Here is a 27,999-nt window from a genome sequence, read left to right on the forward strand (position 1 = left end):
TTGTTATTAATACGAAATGCATTTTATTTATTAAATAAAGACCGGTTTTGAAACAGCGTTTCCAGTATAAATGCGTTCAGGGGAATCAACAACGATCATTTCTTTGAAAGAAGAACGACACAACACTGTTTAATGTCACAAAATCAGGTGTCAGGTAGGCGAGCTGTCCTCGAAACCGCGCATGCTCATCTGAGTCACAAGTCCAAGGCAGTTAGTGCACGGATATACTTCTCATTTACTTCCATCCATAGCACGGTGACGGGTCTCTAAGCAGCCTGACACAGGAGAGAGAGAGAGCGGCTGGAGGCAGTTTAAGGGAGGGGGGCAGCAGCAGTCGATGCTGGTGACGCAGGAAAAACACCCAACAGCAGACAATAAACCAATGATCTGATCTCAACACAGGCGTGTTATTTATAATCGAGACAGCCAAGCACATGCACGCGGCTGAGTAATTATAAAACAGCACTTAAATGATCCGATCTGGGGTCGTATGGAGGAAAGATCCAGTTTGATTCTCGGTAAGTGGGTTTGTATGTGAAGCTAAAGGAAGCTAGCGGCTAATAGCAGATGATTTGCAAGTCAGTGCTCACTTAGCTTAGCTCGAACAGCTCAATGGTCGAATTTAAAGACGTCTGGATATTTGTCACTTCTTGCATATTTTCAATCCTCTCCGGCTTCACCTGCATAGGTGCATTTATGATCTATTCAAGCTAATTAGCATTTGCATTTGACGGCAGTTCAGTTTAAGGTGGTTGATTTGTGGCTAAACAAGTGGTTTTGACGTGGGCATGTCGGTTGTTTTTTTTGCACTGAATGATCTTTTTCGTTTTTGGCAGCTTGCGAATTGTAACTTGAGCTCGTTGGATAATTAAAAGCGGCGTTTTGACGTTTTAATAGCTTTGATTTCACTGTCACGAGCTGATTGTGTTTTGCTGGAGTCCAGCTGTTAGCCGTTAGCAAGTTAGCCTGATTCTGCTGCTGTATTTACATTCGCTTTCGCTCTCACTTTGAGTTATAAAAAGAGATTGTACGTTCAAAAACAGTGTCGTGTGAAGCCTCGAAGCTTTAATAACATTTTATGCATGGTTGGTTGCACGAATAAACCTGTTGTAACTCTGATTGTATTTGGAAGAGGAAACAGGCCTGAACTGCCACAGTTTTAAACTAGGCCCAATACATAATGGCTGTGTCTCAAAAGCAAGTGTGCTGCCCACCCAGACAATATTTTTGGGCATCGTAGGCACGTTTGCAGCGTTTAAACTAGCTAAGATTGAAAATCTAGTAAGCTCCCTACTTTGACTGCAATTTTGGGTGTCATAGCCTGATTATGTAGGCAAATCACTCTGTTTTGAGAGACAGCCAATATCATCTGTTTTATGTACCATTGCGTTTTGTGGAATTTTGGGATAATTTCTGGTAGCTGCAATATTTATATTGACGGTCTGGGAAACGCCCATATTTGGCTATTAAATGACAGAAAAATTAATTTCCTCCCATTATCTGAGAACGTCAATCTGTACGTTTCTATTCCGCTTGCCAGTCCATAAGCGTCTGCGCGGCTTATTATGACAAATGACAAAATGTTTGTTGTAATGAGTTATATTATATTAGATAATTGTTATGTCTCTGTATTGTGATGTCATATCGATTCAGAGAAATGTTTTTGCATTCGGTACGCTCATGTGTTCATCATTACAGCCGAACCTGCAGGTTAGTTAAACGTTTCAAACCAGTCTTTTACTAAGAGAGCTGCTGTCTGTTGTTGTGATCGAATTGATTTTTTTTCTGTTTAAGAATGTATACTAGTCTAGTCACTGACAAGACCTTATTGAACTGTGTTGGTCAAAAGTGCTTATACGTATTATGACTTCTACTGATTTTTTTTTTTTTTTTTTTTTTTTTACAATTTAACTAGATGTTTAAAACATTTACGAAATGGTGTTATTTTAATGAATACTAGAAATTCTCTTCTTTATTAGCGACCAAGATGTGCCAAGAGGTTTATTTTAGAAAAATCCACTTAACTTTACGGAAATCAGCGCCTGAAAGCCATGTCAGTGTTTTTGTTATTGTTTTTTTCCTTTTGTATGAAATTTGTGTTGGTTAAGCTCATTATTATAAATTTTCATAAAGCTGCAGATATTCTGCCTTATTTGTTTTAAGAATAATTTGGCACAAAATGAAAAAAGACAGTTTTGTAATTAATGTAATAAAACATTAAGCATGTTTAATTTTAAATATCCCAGTGTGTGTATATATTTATTTATTTATTTGATAGATAGATTTGATAGATGGTATATAGTTGGTATATTTTAGCTTCTACTTTTAAGTCTTTAAATGTTTTTGCATCAACTTCCTGTTATATTTTCAGTTATAATTTGCACTGTAAAAAGTCCAGTTAGCTAAAAGGCGTTGATGAGGAAGATCTCTTGGTTGTCCTTCGTGTTTTTCGGTGTCATTGCATCAGTGTTAATGTGTTCTGCATTGTTTTTTCTTTACTTGGCCTTGTACTTGTGCGTTAACCGTGTGTACATGTGTATGCTGTGATTTAATGCATCTTGCACAAGCCAGCAGCATCCTCACGGGAAGCATAACATGCACTATACAAGTAAAACCACTGCTGCTTGTTTTGAACTATATATCTTGTAGTTTTGTAGCGGTTATGCAATATATTTGACCGGATAAGTGTACTAGAAATAGTTTGACCCTTGTTTTCGAGCAGTGATTCTGTGCTTGCATGTCTGTGCACTAAATATGAAGTGCGAAAACCAACTTGAACTCCTTGAATATTTGAAATGTTACCTATTTTATGGTAACTACTACACTGTCTATACAAATGGAATTATAAAGAGCTTTGTGAACACGTGCGAATACGTGGTCTTGTTGCACAAGATTCATCAGAGCATGTCGTTCATCAGTGCATGTCTTGCCTTTGTGATTTTAAATCATAATGTAAAAACTTGCTCCTCCTTTTCCTTTTTGACTAACGTCAGTTAGGCCTTACTGTGACGAGCTGTTAACCAATAGCCAAACAGTTATTTAGGCCTAGACATTGTTTTAGTTATCTCACCTTTGGTCTAGCTCCGTTCCAATGTGCAACTCCTACTTTTCACAATCTAACTCCTGATAAAATCAAGTACCGCCCTATTATTTTTATTATTATTCTGCTCTCTTGGATAGGCAAGAAGTTAAATTCATTGATTTTATTATAAAAACATATGCGGTCTAAGCCAGGACATGGCATGGAAATTAATAAAAGTTTAATTACGTTTCTTTCTAGTTACGCTCGGCTTTAAAATATTTCATGGGCTCTTTGTAAGTGTAGTCTCTATAAAATGATTTTGCATAAGACATGTGAAATCTTTTGTCATGGTGAAAGGTTCTGAAGTTAGTCTCTTTATTTTTCAGGTTATGCAATGGTCTCTGCAACATATCCAGTCCCCCAGGTGGTGCTTTCACTTTCAGAAGTGTGCCGGTTCTCCGTCGCTCCTAAGGAGAAACTGATTTCTTCTGGTGTGCCAGCAACATAAGCAGACAAGATTGCAAAGATCTGCCCCGTGTCGAGTATGACGGCCACGACCCGTGGCTCCCCTGTGGGAGGGAATGACGGTCAGGGCCAGGCTCCGGATGGCCAGTCCCAGCCACCCCTGCCCCAGAACCAGGTCAGTTTCCCCCCTTCTATTCCGATCTCTTATTACTGTGACTAAAGTAAAACTCTCAATGATGATGTTTTATTGATGAATTAGCAGTGACCCTGTGTTGTACCGAGTTATGTTCTTAAAACCACATCGGATTCATTGTGACAGTTGCCTGAGTTCCAACGAAAAAAAAAAAAGTTTGCCGATTCTCACGGATGCAAATGTGTTTCTGTTATTGTGCTCTGTTCTAGAAGGAACAGATGTCAACAGAGGGAATTATTATTAGGTGACTGTAGAACAGCCAAAAAAAACACCTTTCCTGTATCATATCACAAATTTGGTTAAGTAAGAGATAAACATAAGCTTATTTCAAAAGTCTTTATAATAAATAACCATTATTTTCCACACACATTTTCCATATTTTTTTCTTCTTCATTGATGACTGACAGTTGTTCACAGCATTGTAACACAGCATTGTTTTTCATCTACCTCACATTGTAATATTATTGATTTCATGTTTACCTGCCACTAAACCACAGATTGTGTTTGCTTTTATATCATTTTCAGATTGTTCGTCCCTTCTAATTGGTTGGTAAAGAAAATTGTGTGAAGTTGACCATACATTAAGCAGATAGTCTAGCGTAGTGAGATATTAAAGGGATAGTTCACCCAGTAGATATTTTAATATACTCCATGATTTTTATGTGCTTTCATACTGTTTACTTGACGAGAGAAGGTTGATAGATTGTCATATATCAGACAAGCATGTATCAGCTTCTGTTTACTACATTTGATGTGCTTTGTTTGTGTTAATTTGATATTTATGTAAATAATGTAAATAAACGCCTAATTGGAATCTGTTCATCATATGAAGCCTTAGACTCTTCAGAAGACTTGATATAAAACACATCATATGGATTTCTCTCTTGATGACTTTAGACATATTGGGAGTTGACATTTTGACAACAAAATGGTGAGAGTATATATATATATATATATATATATATACACACACATTTATTTTCTGAAGAGGTCTTACTGAGAATCTGGATTTTCCCAGAAGCAAGTGTATCTCTGTCTTTATAGTGTTTCTAATTGAATAACATTTTAACAATGGTTTAATGCATTTGTGGTCAAAAAACTGACACCCCGGCATTATGACCAAAGAAAAGACGAGAGGCTCCCTTTTGATTATGTTGCAGAGGGCAATTGTTATGTTCTCCAGGGATAGACTGCAGCAGTGTTATCTATTACACCTGCGCTCACCAAGCGCATGTTAAAAGGCAGGAATCAATGAGGATGAGACGCCTGGCAGAGAAAAGCACACCAGTTGGTTAGAAATTTGTAGCGCCTAGACATGAGAAGCAAACTGGCTATGTAGGTCAGCCAAGCAGAAGGAGCCTTTTCCAGCACACCCCCACATTTCCCAAGTTCCGCAGGCTCCATTCAGCTCTACATGCAGAGCTCCAGCCCACATGCATCCATTGACACGGCACAGGAAACTGACTCCGAGCATCTTAAAGCTGCTTTATCTTTCTTACGCTTTCTTTTAATCCTTTACATGGATACACACTTTGTTTGCTTATTTGAAGGATTATCCCATCACTAAGATACATGAATCATTAAGGTGGTTCGCGTTTGTTGAGTGCAGCTTTCTTGTTTTTTAATGTCAGTTACAGGGGCAATTTGTCTTTTTTTTTTTTTTTTTTTTTAACCCTGTTCTTACTGTGAATAGTTAACTTTGCTAACTTGGCATGTAACCAAATAAATTAAATATATAGGCAATGCATATACCTTATTGTGCATTGTGTATAAGTTTGTGTTTAGTAAAACAGCTACTTGATATTTTAATGCGTTTTTTCTGGTTTCTTTAAATAGAAACAACATTTATTTGACAGGTTTCTTCTTAATTCTTACAATGTCAGAGTCTTTAATCAGTTCCGACCTTGCTGAATAAATGAATAAATTAGTATTCATTTATAAAATGTTGTACTGATTTCCCACCAGGCGGCATAGGGCACAATATTTTGTAATGTTATCATTGCATACAATTAATAGGCCAGTCAACTTGTAAATACAGTGCTTTACATTAATTAAATGTTGCAAATATTATTTACAGCCGATGTGGTAGACCTTGTTTTATGAAGCCAATTAATAGTGCTCTTCATATTTATAATGACTTTCACTTTCAATGTTATCTTCATATCTGATTCGCATGTTCTTAACCTGTGAACTGTTTGCATTGCAGACGTCCTCTCCCAACTCATCCAATGAAAACTCCCCAGTGAGCCCACCAGATGACCAGGGTCAGGGGGACAGTCCCGCTCCTTTGGAGGAGGAGGAGCCAGCTTTCCCCCACACTGAACTGGCCAAGCTGGATGACATGATCAACAGGTTAGAGTTTGTATCCTATATTTGGTTGAATTAGGTTTATAATTAAATTAAGAAGCACTGGAGATGAAGTCCAAGGGTATTGATATGAAGGACATTTTTTTAGGCTGTTATTCACTGATAGTATGAATACACATCACTAATGTATTATGTTGATTTAATTGTTTTTTCTTTTGATGTACAGACCTCGCTGGGTCGTTCCAGTTTTGCCAAAGGGTGAATTAGAAGTTCTTCTTGAAGCTGCTATAGATCTTTGTAAAAAAGGTAATGGTTTATTTTTAGGTGTTGTTTATCATTTAATATTCTTGCTTTCATTAATTGTTGTGCTGAGTAGTAGCAGAAGCAGGATTACCTTTTATCTGCGTCATCTTGAGTTTTCACTTTTGCTCTCGAAGGAATTCTTCAGCCTGTGTAAATGTCAGCCTCTGATAGGTTTTTCTTTCATTTCTGTCTCCAGGACTTGATGTCAAGTGTGAAGCATGCCAGAGGTTTTTCAGAGATGGCTTGACAATATCCTTTACGAAAATACTGACAGATGAGGCTGTTAGTGGATGGAAATTTGAGATCCATGTAAGTCCCGCAACCTGCTTGATGGTGCCATTTTCATCATTTCTTCCATTTCAGCAGCACATTTAGTCTTTTTGTTTGCACATTAAAGGGCTTTACTAACCCTTTTTTGGTTGTCAGGTCTGTCCTCTCAAGAATTGATTACTTCTTTGGGCGACTGTGAAGAAACGTAATGTTATTTTGGTTGCCTTCATCTTATTTGGCTGGTTGATTGAAATGCCAAAGCTTTGATCAAAGAGCTCCTTTCAGTAAAACAGAGGCAGTATTAGGACACAGCACTGAGTCATCACTCTCGTATGAGGCTCGTTTTAGCTCTTCCAAGGCTGGTCTAGGATCAGCTTCAATGGCACTGCAAATATAGATTTGTTTTTTTTCCTTAGCTTTTTTACAATTTTAACACTTCCTACTGTAAATCAAATCGCATGAACTACACTTGCATTTCAGTGTATTTTAAACCAAAAACAATCTGTCTATCTGTATCTCATTCACTTGGCAGCGGTGCATCATTAATAACGCCCACCGACTGGTGGAGCTGTGTGTGACCAAGCTCTCTCAGGACTGGTTCCCTCTACTAGAACTCTTGGCAATGGCCACCAACCCCCACTGTAAGTTCCACATCTACAATGGTACTCGGCCCTCTGAGACGGTGCCTGCTGGGGTTCAGCTAGCTGAGGATGAGCTTTTTGCCCGTCCACCTGACCCTCGCTCTCCTAAGGTGAGAGGGTGTTTATGCCAGACTTCTAAGAAGTCTTCGATTCATGAGTTTACTTTGAGTTATTGAGATATTGCAAATCACTGTATAAAATATAGAGTTTATTTCCTTTATGTGTTTGTGTATATTAGAACCTGTATATTTTATGCGTTAACTACCTTTAATTTGTGTGTTCAATGAAAACTCTTGTTTCTTTGTTTCCTGCAGGGCTGGTTGGTGGACTTAATAAACAAATTTGGCACGTTAAACGGGTTTCAAATTCTGCACGATCGATTCATGAGCAGCCAAGCTCTGAATGTTCAGATCATCGCTGCACTCATTAAGTAAGAATGATCAAACATATTTAACTTGGTTGCCTGGAACCTGTTTTTGTTTGTTTGTTTGTTATTTTTGTGAAGTTTGACTCACTTGTTTGTTTTACAGGCCTTTTGGACAGTGCTATGAGTTTCTCACTTTGCAAACGGTGAAGAAGTACTTTCTTCCTATCATAGAAATGGTTCCTCAGTTTCTAGAAAACCTCACTGATGAGGAATTGAAAAAGGAAGCAAAGAACGAAGCCAAAAACGATGCCCTGTCTATGATAATCAAATCTTTGAAGAACCTGGCTTCTCGAGTACCAGGACAAGAGGAAACAGTGAAGAATTTAGAGATATTTAGGTTAAAAATGATTCTTAGGTGAGCTGAACAGCTAAAACTGGTTTTAAGACATTATAAAGCATGTTAAATGATTGTTCTTGATCATTGGAATTTTTTGTTACAGATTATTGCAGATTTCTTCTTTTAATGGCAAAATGAATGCACTAAATGAAGTAAACAAGGTGATTTCAAGTGTTTCCTACTACACGCATCGTCATGGCAATCCTGAGGAGGAAGAGTGGCTGACGGCAGAACGCATGGCAGTAAGTCACGCCGCAGTGCTTTAACCAAATAGTTTGCATGACAAAGCTCATAACATTCTTCGGTCATTATCATTATATGTACTAAGTTAGCAAAACATGTTGTGTTATTTATGTATGTGAAAAGCTTAGAGGCAGTCGAAATAAAGCCTTTGATCTGTATCTTCGCTTTTGCTGAACATGCATCTGTTTCCCCCAGGAATGGATTCAGCAAAACAATATTTTGTCTATTGTGCTGCGAGACAGCCTTCATCAGCCACAGTATGTGGAGAAACTGGAGAAGATCCTGCGATTTGTCATCAAAGAAAAGGCCTTAACGCTTCAGGACCTGGACAACATCTGGGCAGCTCAGGTAAGACACATTGTTATTGTAGTATTTTTGTCATTCTGGCAATTTTCTTGCTGGAAATTCAATATCCAAATCAGGTTCTATTAACCAATAAACAATAATATGTTGAATAGAGTTAAATCATGTTTAATTAAAGTCATTTATTAACACTTCAACTTTGGCAATCCTTGTAACATTTAATAATGGTATCTGTATTCCTCAGGCTGGGAAACATGAGGCTATTGTCAAGAATGTTCACGATCTCCTTGCGAAGCTGGCGTGGGATTTCTCACCCGAACAGCTGGACCATCTCTTTGACTGCTTCAAGGTTATTCATAATAAACTGACCATTTCAATTTTTTTGCATGTGTAAAAAAGCTTCTTGATGTAGAGACCATTTATTATGCCATTTCATTAGGCCTCAGCATTTCTGTGTGTGTCTTACTAGCATTCCAACCGATTACAGAATATGTCCTCAATGAAATCATTTTATGGTTTATAGGAGAGCTGGACTAATGCAAGTAAAAAGCAGAGGGAAAAGTTACTGGAATTGATTCGTCGACTGGCAGAGGATGACAAGGATGGTGTGATGGCTCACAAAGTGCTCAATCTGCTGTGGAATTTGGCCCATAGTGATGATGTTCCTGTGGATATCATGGACCAGGCCCTTAGTGCTCATATCAAAATTTTGGACTATAGCTGCTCTCAGGTACCATGTCAAGCTTTTTTTAATTTAAATAGTTGTCTTTTAAATAAGAATTGATTGAATTTCTTTCTTCAATTTATAAGACGTTTTAGTTGCTTGGAACAACATGAGGGGGAGTAAAAAAGTTGAGGACATTTGAATTAAAGACAGTGTTTTTGTTCTGCTGTAGGACAGGGACACACAAAAGATGCAGTGGATAGACCGATTCATAGAAGAATTAAGAACTAATGACAAATGGGTGATTCCTGCACTGAAGCAAATACGGGAGATCTGTAGCCTCTTTGGAGAAGCCCCCCAGAATTTAAGGTAATGCAACTCGAATCAATTGCTTAATCATCAATTGCATCGATTACTTGTTTTAGTGAACACAAATAAAATGGACAAAAAGAAAAAGATTGTTGCTCATATTCAAGGAATATTTACATAAAAATTACACACACATTTTAGGAAGAGCATGTAAATGTAGAAAATATATCGTACACATCCCTGTTGTTTTTCAGAAAGAAAATACCTATTAACTTACTAAAGAGCTTAGATGGGTAAGTGGACAGCTAATTTTGGGAAATATTATCATTATTATTATCATTATTATAACTAATTTTAAAGATGAAGTTTGCTTTTGGATTTCAGTAAATCTGTAATTTCATGAAAATCTGCTTGGTGTGCCCTGCACCATCTAATCAAATCACCAATCAGTGCCCATGGAAAAGGTTCACGCGTATAAAGCTTCTTACAGTAAGAGTGCTGGGTTACGTTTCATAAACTTAGAAATGCATACTCCTGGTATGTGGTTTGGATTCAGCGCGCTCTTCCTTCGGGATGCTTTAAACGTGTGAGTCCGTTGGAGAAAATAAAATTGCAGAAAGCTGAACTCACATTTTCCAATACTTTCCAACACCTTATGCAATGAGTTTAATATGACAATTCTTTTTCTGCCTTTGCTTTGATGGCATCTCGGGATATTGCTTCTTTAATGTAAATTTAAGCTTTCAATTAGGAACAGAGAAACACTCTGTTTCTGTATACCTAAAAAAGGCCAATGTCATACAGTTTGGTTGAAAAACATGCAATATAATAGAGATATTAAAATGGGATGGTTAATTCAGTCGTATCTTTCTTTACAGTCAAACGCAGCGCAGCCCACATGTCTTCTATCGACATGACCTAATCAACCAACTGCAGCACAACCATGCACTGGTCACTCTTGTAGCAGAGAACCTGTCTGCATATATGGAGAATATGAGGCAGTTCTCAAAAGGTTTGTGAGGCTAACACTGTTTGTATATATGGACATTCCTCATTCTCTTTTAATCAAGGGGTTATGAAATGGAGAATCAAAATGTGTTGGGTATTTACAAATATGTGAGGTTATTATACAAAAAATACAAGTTCAGTTAGTTTCAGAACTAAAAGGATGAGCTATTCTTTTCTTTCCATTTTAAAACTCCCACATGAGAAAAATGTGATATGGCGATTCTCTTAGATATGCATCCTAATATGCATCTTATAAAGCATCACAATGCTTGCCATCTCGAGTATCAAATGCAAATCATGGATATGGTTTGGTGAAGTTGGCAAATCTCAACAGTGGGTGTTTACTTCAGTAACGCCTATCTCACTTCTGTTTTTCTTTAGAGAGTGATAGTAAGGATGGAAAATTATTTATATAAATATTGAACTTTTTTTTGGTACAAAAAGCATAATATAAAAATCGGAATCTGCATGTCATGACCCCTTTAACATGTGTTTTCATTTTCGTTTTGTTTATGCCGACGTTAAACATTTACTAGTGCTAACTAACTTCTTATGTTTTATTAGAGCACACAGACTTTGATCCCCAGACGGTAAGGCCAGGAAGTCGGTATAGTCATGTTCAGGAGGTCCAGGAGCGGCTTAATTTCTTGAGGTATATACACTTTACAAGCAACCTTCCAATATACTGCATAGATTGCAGAATCCAAATGCAATTCCATCCTTTTCACATTATTTGGCTCCAAATGCTATTCATTTTTGTAATGAACCCGAGTATCGCAGTATGTACCAGAATAAGTTGTTTTTCACTACAGCTGGGCGATGATGGTTACACAAATGGAAAGTCACTTCACCTTTTTACCCTGGTTTCTTTCCCTTTGGTTTTATTACTGCAACTAAACATAAACAGAATGTTTTGTGTTTACTGGACTATAAAGTTACTTGTCATCGTTGGCAAATTTCTTGTACGCCAAGGAACAGAAAGTTTCTTGTTGTACAGCTAATTTCAGAAAACAGATTTCAAACCAGTCAAGCTCTGACATCAAACGGATTTGGTCTGCACCACAAGGTCTATTAGAGTCTTGTTCTAAGACTCCCTCAATAATGAATCGCTAAATATCCTCGTCCTTCAGGTTCTTACTGAAAGATGGGCAACTCTGGCTGTGCGCACCTCAGGCTAAGCAGATCTGGAAGTGCCTGGCGGAGAACGCAGTGTTCTTGTGTGATCGGGAGGCCTGCTTCAAATGGTACTCCAAACTCATGGGGGACGAACCCGACCTTGACCCTGACATTAACAAGGACTTTTTTGAGAACAATGTACTGCAGCTTGACCCCTCACTGCTGACAGAGAATGGGATGAAATGCTTTGAACGATTCTTCAAGGCTGTCAACTGCAGGGAGGGCAAACTGGTGGCAAAACGCCGGGCATATATGATGGACGACTTGGAGCTGATAGGGCTGGATTACCTGTGGAGGGTAAGAGTTGATTAAAGCTGTTGGATCTTCATTGATGTATTCAAAGCTGCTTGTTGTGGGATGTTACCTATTCGAAATACCTTTTGGTATTTTTGGGTGACATCACAGTTATGTTTTAGTAATATCACTAGTCGTATTTTTATGGTTAAATTAAACCAAACGGTAAATTTCAGCCTGTGCTCAAACCATCTTTTTTTTTCTCGTTTTTCCTTTTAATAGGTTGTGATTCAAGGAAGTGATGATATTGCTAGCCGAGCAATTGACTTGCTTAAAGAGATTTATACAAACCTTGGACCAAAATTACAAGCCAATCAGGTAATAATTGAGAAGAAAAGCTTTCTATAATAAATGCTCTTGAGTGTCTTTTTAAACTGCGTGATATGGCTGTTTGCAGGTAGAGATACATGAGGATTTTATTCAGTCTTGCTTTGACCGGCTCAAAGCCTCCTATGACACTCTGTGTGTGCTGGACGGAGATAAAGACAGCATTAACTGTGCCAGACAGGAGGCCATCCGCATGGTGAGGGTACTGACTGTGCTCAGGGAGTATATAACAGAGTGTGACAGTGACTACCATGAGGAGAGGACCATCCTGCCCATGTCCAGGTAGACTCTTTCCTGTCATAAATTGACATAATTTTTTTTGCTTGTCTGTGATGCCAGATTCTAATTAACTCTCAATTTTAATTATTATTATTATTATTATTATTATTATTATTATTATTATTATTTTTTTTTTTCTCTTTAAGGGCTTTCAGAGGAAAGCATATCACGCTAGTTGTGCGTTTCCCAAACCAAGGCCGACAGGTTGATGATCTGGATATTTGGTCGCATACCAATGACACAATTGGTTCGGTGCGACGCTGCATTCTGAATCGAATAAAGGCCAACAGCACACACACCAAGATTGAGCTGTTTATTGGGGGAGAGATCATAGACCCAGCAGATGACAGAAAGCTAATCGGGCAGCTAAACCTCAAAGATAAAACTGTACGTATCTTCTTGGTGGTTCTTTTTTTAATTTGCTGAATAGGTTGTTTGTTATCGAAGTTGTAGTTTACAAGTGGTGTTTTTCTTCTTCTATAGCTCATCACAGCCAAGCTCACCCAGGTCAGCGCCAATATGCCTTCCAGTCCAGACAGCTCCTCAGACTCCTCCACTGGCTCCCCTGGGAACCATGGTAATCACTACAGTGATGGGCCAAACCCTGAAGTGGAGAGCTGTCTTCCTGGCGTGGTGAGGATTGTGCCATAATTAAGCCAAATGGTTTATTTGTTGCAAGTAATGTTTTGTGTTTGGCAATTTTAAGTCTAACCTCTGAATCTTATCTTCTCAGATCATGTCCCTGCACCTGCGCTACATCTCTTTCCTCTGGCAAGTTGCAGACTTGGGCTGTAATCTCAACATGCCTCTCCTGCGGGATGGTGCTCGTGTTCTAATGAAGCTCATGCCTCCAGGTGCTCTATATGCTTCATTAGATGTCTGTTTGAGACATCTAGCTGCACCAATCTGCTGTCTCCATTCATTACTCACTGTTGTTGCCTTCCAGATAACACCACAGTGGAAAACCTGCGAGCCATCTGTCTGGATCACGCCAAACTCGGCGAAAACAGCCTTAGCCCCACATTGGATTCACGTTTCTTTGGACCATCACCATCTCAAGTGCTTTACTTGATAGAGGTTTGTTTGGTTGTCTGTATGAAAATATTTCATTAAACTAGCCAAGCAGAGAGCACAGCTGGTTTTGTGTACCACACAAAAGCAATGTTATTTTAGTATTATTTCCTCTTTTTTTTTTTCTCTCCAGAATTTTGAATTAAGGATTTTTTTTTCATGTATTTTTTTTACTGCACCAATTTGATTAAATCAAATAGCAATACTAATAAAAATATTTATTTTTATTTTAGTTTAGAAGTTTTTTTTTTTTTTTTTTCATTTGTTTACTTCTAATATTTATATTTTAATAAAATAACCACAGTAACCCTAACCTAAAGACCTTTCTAAGTGGCATCGTTCTTTGACATAAGCAATGTTTCTGTGCATCTCAGGTGGTGTACGCCTTGCTTATGCCCGCCAGTGGGACATTGGGTGAGGATGCGAGTGACTTCCAGTACAACTTCTTGAAGAGTGGTGGCCTGCCCCTGGTTTTGAGCATGCTCACCAGAAATAACTTCCTGCCAAATGCTGACATGGAGACCCGGCGGGGAGCTTATCTCAACGCACTAAAAATAGCCAAACTGCTGCTCACAGCTGTAGGCTTTGGCCATGTGAAGGCTGTGGCGGAGGCCTGCCAGCCTGTGGTGGAGGGGACTATCCCTGTGTCTCCTGTAAGTTGCACTTGCTTTAGCACCTAAGTGTTCCTTTTAAGGTAGTCTTACAAAGTAAGCACAAAATAAAGACATTTTCTTTACCGAAAGGATCCAAAACGTTGACCTTTAGTTTATTAAAAAACTTTCCATCCTGTAATTTTATGAGAGAAACTAATTTAAATACATTGTGATATCATCGTATTGATTTTAAAACTACAGCAGTATCGTAAGAGAAAGACTTGGCGTCTTAGGGGGGAAAAGTGAACCTGCTTTTTACTTGTGTGCTTCACGATACACTTTTGTCCAGTACGTCATCTCATAAAAGTGTACTTGGCACAGCTCTAGTTTGTAGTTAGGACTAATTACGGGGGGGTGGGACAGTAAAGTTTTCTTATTGCAAAAACACAATTCGGTTTGAAGCACTGCAAGGAAGTAAGGTTTTTTTTTTTCCTCCTCCCAGTTTTTTTTTTCCTTGGTTGATTACTGAGGGTTTTTATTTCTGTTGAAGACCGTAACCTTTCAGCCTCCCTGACATTCATCAATCATTACAAACAGACTAGCTTGCCCTGTGTAGCTCTGCAAATGTCAAGGGTGTACAGTGTCTTGTAAGGAAGCACTCGCACAGACTCCAGAAAAGTTTACATGAGGAGGTAATAACCATCAGAAAGGGGAAAGTTAAATGTAGTTTGATTATAGATGTAATGTAGATTTATTTACCTGAAATGCATTAAATGTATTAAGTGACATTAAAGACATTTGTCTTTTTAATATAAAATATTTCTAGTTGAAATAAATTCTGTTCTGTAAAAAAATAAAATTATATACATCAAAGAATCCTGAAAAAAATAGTTTCTAAAAATATTTAGCAGCACAACTGTTTTAAATGTTAATGATAATAAATGTTTCTTGAACATGACAAAAATAATTTTGATCATGTGACTGCTTTATACATTACAATAATTATTAAAAAATATAATTTTTTTTTTTTTTTTTTTTAAACTTTAATATTGCTGTTTTTCCTGTATTTTGTTCAAATAATTGCAACCTTGGTGAGTAGGGTTTTTTTCCCAAAATGATCTTTTTGAACTTTTGAATGATAGCTATTGTCTTTTTTTTTTTTTTTTTTTTTTTTTTTTTTTTTTTTTTTTTGTTATAGTTCCCGTTCTTGCTTTACTGTGCACAAGTGAAATAAATTGAACAAAAGAGACTGTGTGACAAGTGCAATTAGAGACCTTTTTTCTTATTCTTTCATAGATCAACCAGACCACACATGACCAGGCTCTAGTGCTACAGAACGCCTTGCAGAATATCCCCAACCCCTCCGCTGAGTGTATGCTGCGGAACGTGGCCATCCGCCTCGCCCAACAGATCTCAGATGAGGTATGTTAGACAACATCACACAACCGTCACCTACAGAAACTGGTTCGGTGGCATTGTTCAAATAAATGTCCTTAGCTATCTTTAAATGTCTCTAATGATTAAAAGTGTTTTTGTTGAAACCTTTTGCTTTGCGTGTGACAAAAGATATGTACAAAGGAAATAACTGAGGGAACGCCTCATGTTTCAGGATCAGTTTTCTTAGTTTGTCCTTCTCTTCCCGTACCCAGAACTTCTTCCAGGCCTCCAAGTACATCCCAGATATCTGTGTCATTCGAGCGGTTCAGAAGATAGTCTGGGCTTCTGGCTGTGGCTCTGTTCAGCATGTCTTCAGCTCTAATGAGGAGATTAGCAAGATCTACGAGAAGGTGCTAGTTCGTGACTGTGTTGGAAAAACCCTGTGCAATTGTTTAGAATTCGACTCTGTATTTATGCCTGTGATGTTGGATCTTCCGTAGACTAATGCTGGCAATGAGCCAGATGCAGAAGATGAGCAGGTGTGCTGTGAAGCTCTGGAGGTCATGACCCTGTGTTTCGCCCTTATGCCCACTGCACTAGATGCACTTAGCAAAGAAAAGGCCTGGCAGACCTTCATTATAGATCTGCTGCTGCACTGCCAGAGCAAGTGAGTTGTCATAAAATAGAGTACTGTTATTACTGTTATGCTTTTGTAATTTTCAATAAAATTTTATATATATATATATATATATATATATATATATATATATATATATATATATATATATATATATATATATACTGTATGTACATGTAAATGACTTAAATATTAAATCATATAGAACAGACCTATAGTGAGGTATTGCATGTTTAAATTTGATTTAAAATAATTTATAAAATTGACAAAAATCAGTTTGTTGTTAAAAATGTTATCAGACATGATGGAAAGTTTTTTTGTAAAATTCTTTTCTAATGTGTCTTATTTGTTTCTAGGTCTGTTCGGCAAATGGCCCAAGAACAGTTCTTCCTCATGGCCACCCGGTGTTGTATGGGCCATAGGCCTCTCCTCTTCTTCATCACCCTTCTCTTTACAGTTTTAGGTGTAAGTGTCTTGTTTGTTTCTTTGGGACATAGGTAGAGTTTTTTTTTTTTTTTTTTTTTGTGAGAATTCAGAACACCTCATTATTTGTTTTCATTTTATTCTGTTGTTTTGTGTTCCAGAGCACTGCAAAAGAGCGGGCAAAGCACGCTGCTGATTACTTCACTCTTCTAAGGCACTTACTCAACTATGCATATAACAGCAACATTAATCTTCCTAATGCAGAAGTTCTCTTAAACAATGAGATCGACTGGTTAAAGCGCATCCGGGTATGTTCATTTACCTAAATTCTTTTTGGAATTCAAATAGTTGGCATTAAAAAAAATAATTTTACTGTGTGCAAATTTTTTTTGTTTGTTTTTTGGGGTCCTAGGATGAAGTGAAGAGGACTGGAGAGCCTGGGGTTGAGGAGACCATATTGGAAGGTCATATTGGTGTCACAAAAGAGCTACTAGCTTTCCAGACCCCAGAGAAAAAATTCCACATTGGCTGTGAAAAAGGAGGTGCTAGTCTTATCAAGGTAAACATTTCATTCATAAATAATAGCAACAATAGAAAAAATATCTTCTATTTTTTTTTTTACTGCATTGCCAAATCATACTAACCGATCTTCCTTTTTTTTCTCAATAAACTATAGGAGTTAATGGATGACTTCCTGTTTCCAGCATCTAATGTGTACTTGCAATACATGAAGAGTGGAGAATTCCCCACTGAGCAGGCCATACCTGTGTGTAGCACCCCAGCCACGATCAATGCCGGCTTTGAACTGCTGGTTGCACTTGCTGTCGGATGTGTGCGAAATCTCAAGCAGATTGTGGACACACTAACTGACATGTACTATTTAGGTGTGTTCTAATGTTGATTCCTGATTCCTAGAATTTATGTATTCAACCCCCATCAGTTTTCATCATACATGTTTATTTACTTTTTTTTTTTTTGTACCTTTTAGGTTGTGAACCACTTACAGAATGGGAATATTTGCCGCCAGTTGGCCCAAGGCCTACTAAGGGGTTTGTGGGTCTGAAAAATGCAGGTGCGACTTGCTACATGAACTCAGTGATCCAGCAGCTTTACATGATTCCTCCCATTAGGAATGGCATCCTGGCCATTGAAGGCACAGGCAGCGATGTGGATGATGATATGTCTGGAGATGAGAAGCAAGATAATGAGGTACTGCTGCGTAAGATGGTTTGTTTCCGGAGTCTGTTTGTGAATTTTATTATTTATGACTATAAAGCCAAACAAATACTGTATGATTAACTTAGCAATGTGAATGCAAAGTGCTAAAGGTTTACTTAATTTTTCCTGTTATAGGTTTGAATTCACTTTCAACAGACAATTTAGTCACTCTTTGGTCTAAAATGCAAAAAATTCTAAGAGCTTAACTGTTATTTTAGATTATTTATGTATTTATATACAATTAGTTTTTATTAATTGCTTTGAATGTGCTTTTATTTTAATATTTGTATTAATTCTGTCTCTTTAATTCCTGTTTTAGTATTCTTAGTACTTAAATTCTAAGTAATTTTTACATAAATGTTTTACATAAAGACATTGTATGTTACCAAGGAAATTTGCAATAGGCCATTAGCACCTCTACCAATCAAGGTGAATAAAAATGGGAGAGGGAAAAGCTCAGGTGGAGGGGTGTGGCTTCTCATTTCCCAGTACAATTAGGCTCAGGTGTGTGCTTTATTAACCCGAATAGTGCTTACAACTATAGTAGTTGTTGTTCTGGAAGCACACATAGTCGATTATTCCTGGAGAGGTTGTGCTTTCAATTTGTGTTATTGTAATTAAATTGCAATTACATTGCTCCTTTTTAATGGATGAATGGCCCAATGATGACTATCATCCTTTCTCAGTACCAAGTGACTGACAAATTTAGCCATCTCTGGGGTATATGTCATGTGGGCATTCCCTGGAGCTGAGGGCGTTTTAACAAAAGTTTTCTTAAAAGAATTGTGCTATTACTTCACTATATTGAAAGTCTTGAATTCATTTTGCAGAGTAATGTGGATCCCCGGGATGAGGTGTTTGGCTATCAGCACCAGTTTGAAGACAAACCCTCTCTCAGTAAGTCGGAAGACAGGAAGGAATACAACATTGGGGTTCTTCGGCAGTTGCAGGTCATTTTTGGACACTTGGCTGCCTCCAGGTTGCAATACTATGTGCCTAGGGGATTCTGGAAGCAATTTCGGTAAGTTCACCCCCTTTTTTTTATGACTTTTCTTTTAGAACTACTAAACAAGGTGCTATTCTCTATAAACTGATCTCTTCCTCTTTCTGCAGGTTGTGGGGTGAACCGGTCAATCTGAGAGAGCAGCATGATGCCCTGGAGTTCTTTAACTCGCTGGTAGACAGTTTAGACGAAGCTTTGAAAGCATTGGGTCACCCTGCCATGCTGAGCAAAGTACTCGGTGGCTCTTTTGCAGACCAGAAAATATGCCAGGGTTGTCCTCACAGGTACATTTGGAGAAAAAATATTATTAATTGATGATTGATTTATTTTATTGTTTTATATTTTGCCTTAGTGAATCTTTGTCACAGTACAATCCACACTGTCTTTTCAGATATGAATGTGAGGAATCGTTTACGACGCTGAATGTAGATATCAGAAACCATCAAAATCTCCTTGATTCCATGGAGCAGTATGTGAAAGGAGACTTGCTCGAGGGTGCAAATGCCTACCACTGTGAAAAATGCAACAAAAAGGTGTGTGTTCTGTCTTAATAGTATTCTCTTAAATAACAAAAGACATCCTTAAGCTAAAGGTGGTGTGTCTCCTTGACAGGTGGACACAGTGAAGCGTTTACTCATTAAGAAGCTTCCTCCGGTGCTGGCCATCCAGCTGAAACGCTTCGATTATGACTGGGAACGAGAGTGTGCCATCAAGTTCAATGATTACTTTGAGTTCCCACGGGAGTTAGACATGGAACCCTATACAGTGGCTGGAGTAGCCAAGCTGGAGGGGTCTGATGTACACCCAGAGAACCAGGTATTGCATCAGCATGATCTTTCTTTGCTCTTCAAGTTGTCTAATTCAATTAAATACCATTTTGAAATATTTTATATAGCTGACGTTGACTTTTTTTTTAACTGTCCTTAGCAGCAGGTGGTCCAGCAGAATGAGCCGTCAGAGCCAGAACCCCCCAGCAGCTCTCGTTATCGTTTGGTGGGAGTGCTGGTCCACTCAGGCCAGGCTAGTGGAGGTCATTATTACTCCTACATCATTCAGAGGAACGGCAGTGGTGGTGAGGGAGAAAGGAACCGTTGGTATAAATTTGATGATGGAGACGTCACTGAGTGCAAGATGGACGATGACGAGGAGATGAAGAACCAGTGCTTTGGTGGAGAGTACATGGGTGAGGTCTTCGACCATATGATGAAACGCATGTCCTACAGGCGACAGAAGCGCTGGTGGAATGCCTACATCCTCTTTTATGAGCGTATAGACACGTTAGATAAGGACAGCGAGCTGGTTAAATACATCACTGAGCTCACAGTGACTAGCAAACCTCACCAGGTGAAGATGCCCTCTGTAATTGAACGCAGCGTGCGCAAACAAAATGTGCAGTTTATGCACAACCGTATGCAGTACAGCTTGGAGTACTTCCAGTTCATCAGGAAACTGCTGACCTGTAACAGTGTCTACTTGAACTCACCTCCAGGTAAATCCAGCTATTGACCTTGCTCTATTCTTCGCTGTTGTAGATAGGACCAGGTCTGCAAAATATCTTTTTGATAAACAGATAAAGCAGAATTTGACTTGTATCTTGTGGCAAATCCTGATATTAAAATTAAACTTTGGTATTATCTGAAAATTAAAAAAATTTCAGTTTTTTTTTTTGCTTGTCGTTTACCATTTTCAAGCATTTGATTTTTAATAAAAAATTGAATATTGTGAAACATACGATTTAAATATACTCTCTATATGTTAAGACATTTAAAATGTAATTTATTCCTATGATGGCACAGCTGGTGTTTTAGCAGCCATTGCTTCAGTTGAGTTTTGCATGATCCTTCAGAAAAAATTTGTGCACATTTATGTTGGAAAGTTGTGCTGCATAATTTTTTAGTGGAAACTACTTTTTGTAATACATGCATGAAACGTATGTTTTAATAAGTTCTTGTATAAATTTTCCCTTATGATCTACTCTGTTTGGAAAAAAAAAAAAAAAAAAAAAAAACGTAACTAGTTGCTAGTGAGTTAAACAGCTCAGTATCTATAGCAGCTTTCTCATTTTCCTCATGAAATTGGGTTTTCAGCGTCACCATTAGTATCTAAATGTGTTTGTGTTTTGGGAAATGGGTTTCCTTTTTCCTCCATTACACATCATATTCCTATCGTTGCAGAATAATCTATTCTGGGGGATGGTGAAAGTCATTGTAGCATTAACGATTATTTTATTTGTGGCTTTTAGGTCAAGACCATCTTTTGCCAGAAGCAGAAGAAATGGCTATGATTAGTATACAGCTTGCTGCTAGATTTCTCTTCAGTACTGGATTCCACACCAAGAAAATTGTCCGCGGCCCTGCTAGTGATTGGTAAGCCTGTGATTTCTGATTGTATCAAGCACATACTTGCCTTTTTTCAACAGTTAGTTGATTCCTCGTTTTTATTACAGGTATGATGCTCTGTGCATCTTGCTACGGCACAGTAAAAATGTGCGTTACTGGTTTGCACACAATGTCCTCTTTGCATATCCAAACCGCTTCTCCGAGTACCTGCTTGAGTGTCCCAGTGCAGAGGTTCGAGGGGCCTTCTCCAAACTCATTGTATTCATTGCACATTTCTCCCTGCAAGATGGACCTTGCCCTTCACCCATTGCGTCACCTGGACCTTCAAGTCAGGTACATTTAGTAGATGTAGTCTTCACTCATTCATGGGGAAATCAGGTAATGTCTGAAATTTGGATGTCAGTTCACATGGTTCTTATGTTTTATGTTATATATTCTTTTGTCTCAGAGCTGTGATAATTTGAGTTTAAGTGAGCACTTGTTCCGTGCTGTACTTAACCTGCTGAGAAGGGAAGTATCTGAGCACGGCCGTCACTTGCAGCAGTACTTCAACCTCTTCGTCATGTATGCCAACCTTGGTAAGGACCACTTATAAGGTCTGCATCCATATGGGCTTACATGCTGTAGTGCTGTCCTGTCTCACTCCATTTCTTTCTCTCAGGCTTGGCAGAGAAGACACAGCTATTGAAGCTTGGGGTACCAGCTACCTTCATGCTTGTGGCTCTAGATGAGGGCCCTGGCCCTCCCATTAAGTACCAGTATGCTGAGCTTGGAAAGCTCTATACTGTCGTCTCACAGCTGGTTCGCTGCTGTGATGTGACCTCACGTATGCAGTCCTCGATCAATGGTGAGAATTTTAAACATTGCTACAAAATGTGTGTATTGTAAGAAAATGTAGGCTTTCGCATGAGTTTTTGGTTATTGCCCAATGACGATGCACATCCTTGCTCAGGGCTTACTGCCTGACACATAGCCATCTCCAGGCATGAGTGCCAGGTTGGCATTGCTTGGAGCTGAGGGCATTTACAGAGTCAAGCCAATACAATGTTTTAGTAATTTGATCTGTTGACACATTTAATGATTTGCATTGAAAATGAAAATTTTCTAGACCACAAGCTGGGATATGAGCTGACATGTTGACATTTTTTAGGTAACCCTCCCCTGCCGAATCCATATGGTGACCCCAACATCACCGCTCCCATCATGCCTCTGCAGCAGCTGGTGGTGGACATCCTGTTTGTGCGCACCAGTTATGTAAAGAAGATTATCGAGGACTGCAGTAACTCTGAGGACACTATCAAACTGCTGAGATTCTGCTGTTGGGAAAACCCTCAGTTTTCCTCAACTGTGCTGAGTGAACTACTGTGGCAGGTGAGAGAGATTACCAGTAATCATCTTTGAAGAGATGTTGTTGATTTTTAACTTAAGCAACATTGTGACAAGCAACTTTTTTTTCGATTGTTTTTGTTTTTAATGAATCCATTTTATTTGGCTTTTCAGTTTCCTGAAGATTGTCATTGAACTCTTGGAAAATTATTTTGACAATTATTGTAATAACATCTTTTTAAACTGAATTAACAATGTTATTGTAGTTTAGAAGGTCTGTGAATCAGTATGAAGTTTAATTCTTATAAATGTATAATGGAACTTTTTTTCTGTATCGTCTAGCCATGTTTCCTATGCCTATTTTTCTTAATAGTTATTAACACTGTTGTTTTGCGTAGGTGGCATATTCATACACGTATGAGTTAAGGCCTTACCTGGACCTGCTCCTTCAAATCTTGTTTATTGAGGATTCATGGCAGACTCACAGGTTGGTCCATCTTTTGACTTTTTTTTTTTTTTTTTTTAAATACTAATTATGTCTTTTGAAAGCCATCGCACGAAGAAAAATCCTTTGGAAAAACCTGAAACGTTTAATATCACAATTGTAGTTGAGTACTACAGTTTAGTTCCTGGAGTGAAGTCCTTTAAAATTTAGGACTCTAAAACTCCTTTTTTAGATTCAATTCCTGAGTGCATAATAATGTCATGATCTGCTCTTTTCCTGTGTTTGTTAGGATCCACAATGTGCTGAAGGGAATCCCTGATGACCGTGATGGACTTTTTGACACCATTCAGCGCTCCAAAAATCACTACCAAAAGAGAGCTTATCAGTGTATCAAGTGCATGGTGGCTCTTTTCAGCAACTGTTCAGTGGCCTACCAAATTCTTCAGGTGAGCTTGATAATGACTTTGCATGTGAAATGGGTGTGGGGTTTTTCTTCTTTTTTTTTTTTTTTTTTTTTTTACAAAAAAATTATGGTTTACCTTTTTCCAGAGTAATGGAGATTTAAAAAGGAAGTGGACCTGGGCAGTGGAATGGCTTGGTGATGAGCTGGAAAGGAGGCCGTACACTGGCAATACCCAGTACACGTATAACAACTGGTCCCCTCCTGTCCAGAGCAATGAGACTTCTAATGGATACTTCCTGGAGCGGTCCCATAGTGCCCGAATGACTTTAGCCAAGGCCTGTGAGTTGTGTCCAGAAGAGGTTAGTGATGGCTCATGCCAACTCTCAATGTCTGCAGCATTAATACCAGTATGCTTAGTTTAAAGTCTAATCATGCATGTGTGCTTCTGCTCATTAGTTGATACTTTTTTTTTTTTCTTATATTATATTATATTTGTATTTTGTCCATGTTGCCTTTTAAGAACCCCTTCAGTATGATTATATAATGATGGGCAGGCACATGGGTGTCGGAAACAAAATAAATGTGGGTGGGTCCTCCCTGAGAAGAAAATACTGGGCTATATGCCTTTTTTTTTTTTTTTTTTTTTTTTTTTTTTTTTTCTTCAGTCTGGTGCCTTTTAATGAACGGAATAGACCACCTTGTTGCCAGGAGTTTACATTTTACCTGTGCCCACTAACGTCACAACAATACAAATAGATGGCTGGAAATGACATTTCCAGTTGCACAGGTGGTGCAGGGTGTACTGTTTTTGACGTAAGCAACCCAATTATATTGGAAAGACATTTTGTCTTTTTAATAATTTTTGTTAAAGTTGAAATAAAGTATCAGGTAGGGTTGGGCGTATCTGATCAGCATTCTATAATGCTATATAATCTAATACGCTTCAAAGATGCTCTGCAGAAAGTGACAGATGCTGTCTGTTCATATGCAAGAGCACATCAGGGGAGGAGTTTTATTATTACTAATTTTAACCAGTACATCATAACTAAAATGATATAAAAAAAAAAAACAGGTTTTTATGATCAGAAATTTCTTAAATCGGTGAACCCTTGTGATTCCATGGGTCCATTAATGGACCCATTTTCCAGGCACTGCTACACTGTTTATATGTGCCAAGGAAGCGGCTAAACTGAGTTTATTAGTATGTCATGTAGAATGTATTTGACCGGGTTGCTGAAAAGTGCACAGACATATTCTCTGAATAAGAGATGGTAAAAGTGGGTCCAATATCATTGTCCCACCCACATACTGTGGTTCCGATGTCCATGTGCAGGCACACATCAAACCTTTTTTGGAAAGCAATTTTAAAGAGGTTTTAAACTGTCTTTTCTGATCTAGAAATGTTTTGTGCTAAATAGCCCCTTTTTAACTATAGATAGGGCTTTGAGTTTTCGACTTTTATTTCCAGGTTTTCATTTTTATAATGCAACGCAGTTACAAATGTTTATTTGCATAAATTGTAAGTTTCATTTACGTTTACACTTGATGTCATAGATTTTTTTTTTTACTGTTGACTTGCAGAAATAAGGCGCTTTTATCTAGTTTAATCAGCAGCAGGTTTCCACATGTTAAATGTATGCAGCCATAGATGCGTAATTTGTTGAAACAGTATGCAATATTAACTGCCATTTCAAAATAGTGTCACTTAACGAAGCACGAGGTGGTATCTGAAGAGGACGCTGGCCGGAACCCGTCCTCGACACAGCAACTTTTGCCAGGGGAAGTGACAGGCCAACAACAGCACACCGTAAGACTCGTATGGCCCAGCCACACTGGTGCCATCTGCGTAACTTTTTGGTGTTCACAGGGCGTGATGTAGGCAGAACCATCTTCCACCTCCCTCAAAAACAACTCAATCAACTGTTTTTTCGTCCTCATCTCAATGTGTCTAAACTTCTTTTTTTTTTTTTTTTAAAACACAACTACAAGTCTTGATATGGTAACTAAGTGATCGAAAACTCTAAGCCTTGGCTATAGTGTACAGATGAGTTGGAGGTCATTTGTGTCATCTGCTGTTTTTTTTTTCTTTCCCTCTTGTTTTGAGTGAGTTTAATTTTGGGAATGTAAAGTGTTCTGGTCATCTGATCCGAAAACAACCCTGCACTTCTAAGCAGCGTTTGTGTGCCTATGCAAATTTGGATGCGGTGTTAGTTTTACATTCACCGTATTCAGGAGAATGTTTAGTGTTCTAGTCGTGACATGTTATAGTCATCTAATCAGTTCATCCATGGGCAAATGAAGAATAATAATAATTTTTTAAAAAACTTAACTATTTCATCAAATTAAGATATAAGGAGTGTTTGATTTGTGTTGTCCATTTTATGGTGTTCCCTCGTGTCATTGGATTTCACTAATTCCCTCTAATAATTTGAATTTTTTTCGTCAAACTGATTAAGCCTTAAACTTTCCTATTTTATTAAATTTGCATGTTTTATATAGTAAAAGGGCTCTTAAGAGGACATATCACTGGTTAGTTAGTATTAAACAGTTCAATATTAATTTTATATTGTATGTTGATTTATAATGTGTATCTAGTGCTCAACTTCATTTGTGATGATTGTTTTAGGAGCCTGATGAGCAGGAGGCCCTTGATGAGCAGGACACTTCTCCTCCAGAGGACACTGCTCTGTACCCTCACTCTCCAGGCACAAAGTTTCAACAGGTACTGAGCTGCTTTTATATACACTTATGGGTTTCTCAGATTGGAAGAAACCGTTCTAGAATGACTGACATGCATTTAAAAGTGACCTACGTATACATACATGTATGTCACTTTTAAATGCATGGCAGTCATTCTAGAATGGTTTGTTCCAATCCGAGTAACCCATAAATATATCTTGTCATAATTTGTCATTTTTAATTCTTCTTGTGTCTTTTCAGCAGAATAACCTTCCGCATACACAGCCGTACACTGGCCCCGCAGCACAGCACGTCAACAACCCTCAGCGTCCAGGCCCACGAGCACAAGAGAACTGGGAGCCCCCCGAGGAGGTGCCGCCCAGCCAGACTAAAGACTAACGATATGTTGTCACACTGTCCTCCATCTGAGTTCTCCAGCGAGATACTCGAATCCAGAGCAAGGCCAGGCCCCACCATGCTGCTCTACTCCAGAGCCCGTGTAACCAGAACATTCAGCTTCCCTCAATTTCTAACCCTGGAGTGGAGAGTCTCTTCACCGTCTGCTCTGCAGTATTAACTGTCAAAAGTGTAACTTGCAGTGGACTGTGCATATTGTTTGTAATAATAAAACGGGCCTGTCGCACTTGTCTCATGACAGAGGTGTACATACTATGTTAATGTTTTGACTGTTCAAAAGCAACAGCATGTGTGATGCTGTTGGGAGACTGCAAATTTATGAAAATAGAAAAACAACAAAAAAAAAAAAGAAGCAAATACAACAGTGAAAGACAAAAAAAAAATATCCCTGTTTTATCCCATGCTCAGTAGTAAGGTTTGGGCCGTTTGGGTCATTCTGCTTTTGATCATACATTATATTCATGTCAAAGCTTAACCGGCTATGGCACCTCGTGAGCAAGAGTTGGCCATAGTTTGTGAACGATGGGACGGTTGGGTTATGATCTTGACATTTAGTTGATGTGAATGGGGTGATGCAACTTTATTCTGGAAATTCCTATTGCCTTTTTTTTTCTTTCTTTTTTTTTTTTTTTTTTTTTTTTTCTGGTAATAATTCAATAATTTGAAAGCTCCAGCTGACACGCTGTAACATCTTAGCATGGCTTCACATCAAACTAGTATAGCCGAAGGGCGATTCTGCTGTTTTCTTTCACCATGGCGATTTTGGAAGAGCCCTTTTGTTGGTCCCCTCCTCCATATGCTCTTCTAGATTTGATGTTTTCGAAGCAATGTAAGAAGTGGCTTTACAATTGCACACGTTTCCTCTGATAAATATTTGGCTGTCGCTTTTTTTGGTGGGATAAACGCTTAGTTTTGAGGATAGGAATTTTAGAAAGAGAAAATATATGCAACAGTTTATGCCAGGATGCCTGGAACATTAGTGGACAGAACTCGTTTTGCTTATTTGTCTTGACCTTTGCGTCAGACAGATGACCTCCTGGCAGTTTAGTGGGTCGCCTGACTTCGCCTGATCCCTGTTCGCATTCGTGTATTCGAAAAGAGCCTCGGTTTTAGGGATTCTTCATTTAAGGAGAGTGAACGTTAAAAGCAGGGTTGTACCATAAAATAACTGCTGGTTAGTCATGTTGCAACTTCAGTTAGTAAAGTCTCTCGGATTAAAGGAGTAAACATCAGTAGATACTGTATGTATTTAATTGGTAACTTGAATGCTTTTTTTTTTTTTTTTTTTTTTTTTTTTTTTTTTTTTCTTGGATTTTGTTGGGGAAAAAAAACCAAATACTCCTGCAAATGAAAATATTCTGCCCATCATATATTTAAATATTTTGCTGTTTTATTTTATAGAATTTATTTTGTTGTATTTCACTGAAAGAAAAATAGAATTTGATTTAAGAGGAACATTTTTGTCCTTGTGTTATTTTTAAAGATTATTGACTGTACAGA

General features: G+C 38.2%; 1 protein-coding gene across 8 annotated transcripts; it reads left to right on the forward strand.

Annotated features, from left to right (window-relative positions):
- Positions 1-230: 230 nt before the first annotated feature.
- On the forward strand, positions 231-27,817 carry usp9 (ubiquitin specific peptidase 9). 8 transcript variants are annotated; one of them, XM_043249655.1, is made up of 48 exons: positions 231-518; positions 3,409-3,662; positions 5,887-6,032; positions 6,214-6,293; positions 6,487-6,599; positions 7,093-7,311; positions 7,516-7,631; positions 7,732-7,983; positions 8,069-8,207; positions 8,404-8,556; positions 8,756-8,860; positions 9,035-9,241; positions 9,408-9,544; positions 9,739-9,777; positions 10,363-10,496; positions 11,057-11,144; positions 11,623-11,965; positions 12,185-12,280; positions 12,360-12,571; positions 12,715-12,955; positions 13,052-13,201; positions 13,302-13,422; positions 13,515-13,645; positions 14,014-14,292; positions 15,529-15,654; positions 15,882-16,019; positions 16,110-16,276; positions 16,603-16,711; positions 16,831-16,977; positions 17,082-17,228; positions 17,346-17,553; positions 17,658-17,878; positions 18,718-18,908; positions 19,001-19,174; positions 19,282-19,423; positions 19,503-19,706; positions 19,818-20,379; positions 21,133-21,256; positions 21,337-21,562; positions 21,678-21,807; positions 21,891-22,076; positions 22,380-22,600; positions 22,954-23,042; positions 23,290-23,446; positions 23,550-23,762; positions 25,103-25,210; positions 26,030-26,125; positions 26,344-27,817. In XM_043249655.1, exons 2-48 carry the CDS (start codon positions 3,567-3,569, stop codon positions 26,479-26,481), a joined length of 7,821 nt encoding a protein of 2,606 aa, XP_043105590.1. In that variant the 5' UTR covers positions 231-518; positions 3,409-3,566; the 3' UTR covers positions 26,482-27,817. The 8 variants fall into 8 exon arrangements, with proteins under 8 accessions (XP_043105590.1, XP_043105591.1, XP_043105592.1 ...); XM_043249656.1 differs by having other exon boundaries at positions 26,347-27,817; XM_043249657.1 differs by having other exon boundaries at positions 19,821-20,379.
- The last annotated feature ends 182 nt before the right edge of the window (positions 27,818-27,999 follow it).

Source organism: Puntigrus tetrazona, chromosome 9 (assembly GCF_018831695.1).
Source record: "Puntigrus tetrazona isolate hp1 chromosome 9, ASM1883169v1, whole genome shotgun sequence".
In the NCBI taxonomy this organism is placed as follows: Eukaryota; Metazoa; Chordata; class Actinopteri; order Cypriniformes; family Cyprinidae; genus Puntigrus; species Puntigrus tetrazona.

What these genes read in the sequence shown, in the direction of transcription:
- usp9 (XM_043249655.1), top strand. Translation starts at nt 3,567, where the DNA reads ATGACGGCCACGACCCGTGGCTCCCCTGTGGGAGGGAATGACGGTCAG. An exon ending in CACCCCTGCCCCAGAACCAG is followed by an intron (nt 3,663 to 5,886) that starts GTCAGTTTCCCC and finishes TTTGCATTGCAG; the next exon opens with ACGTCCTCTCCCAACTCATC. An exon ending in CTGACCCTCGCTCTCCTAAG is followed by an intron (nt 7,312 to 7,515) that starts GTGAGAGGGTGT and finishes TGTTTCCTGCAG; the next exon opens with GGCTGGTTGGTGGACTTAAT.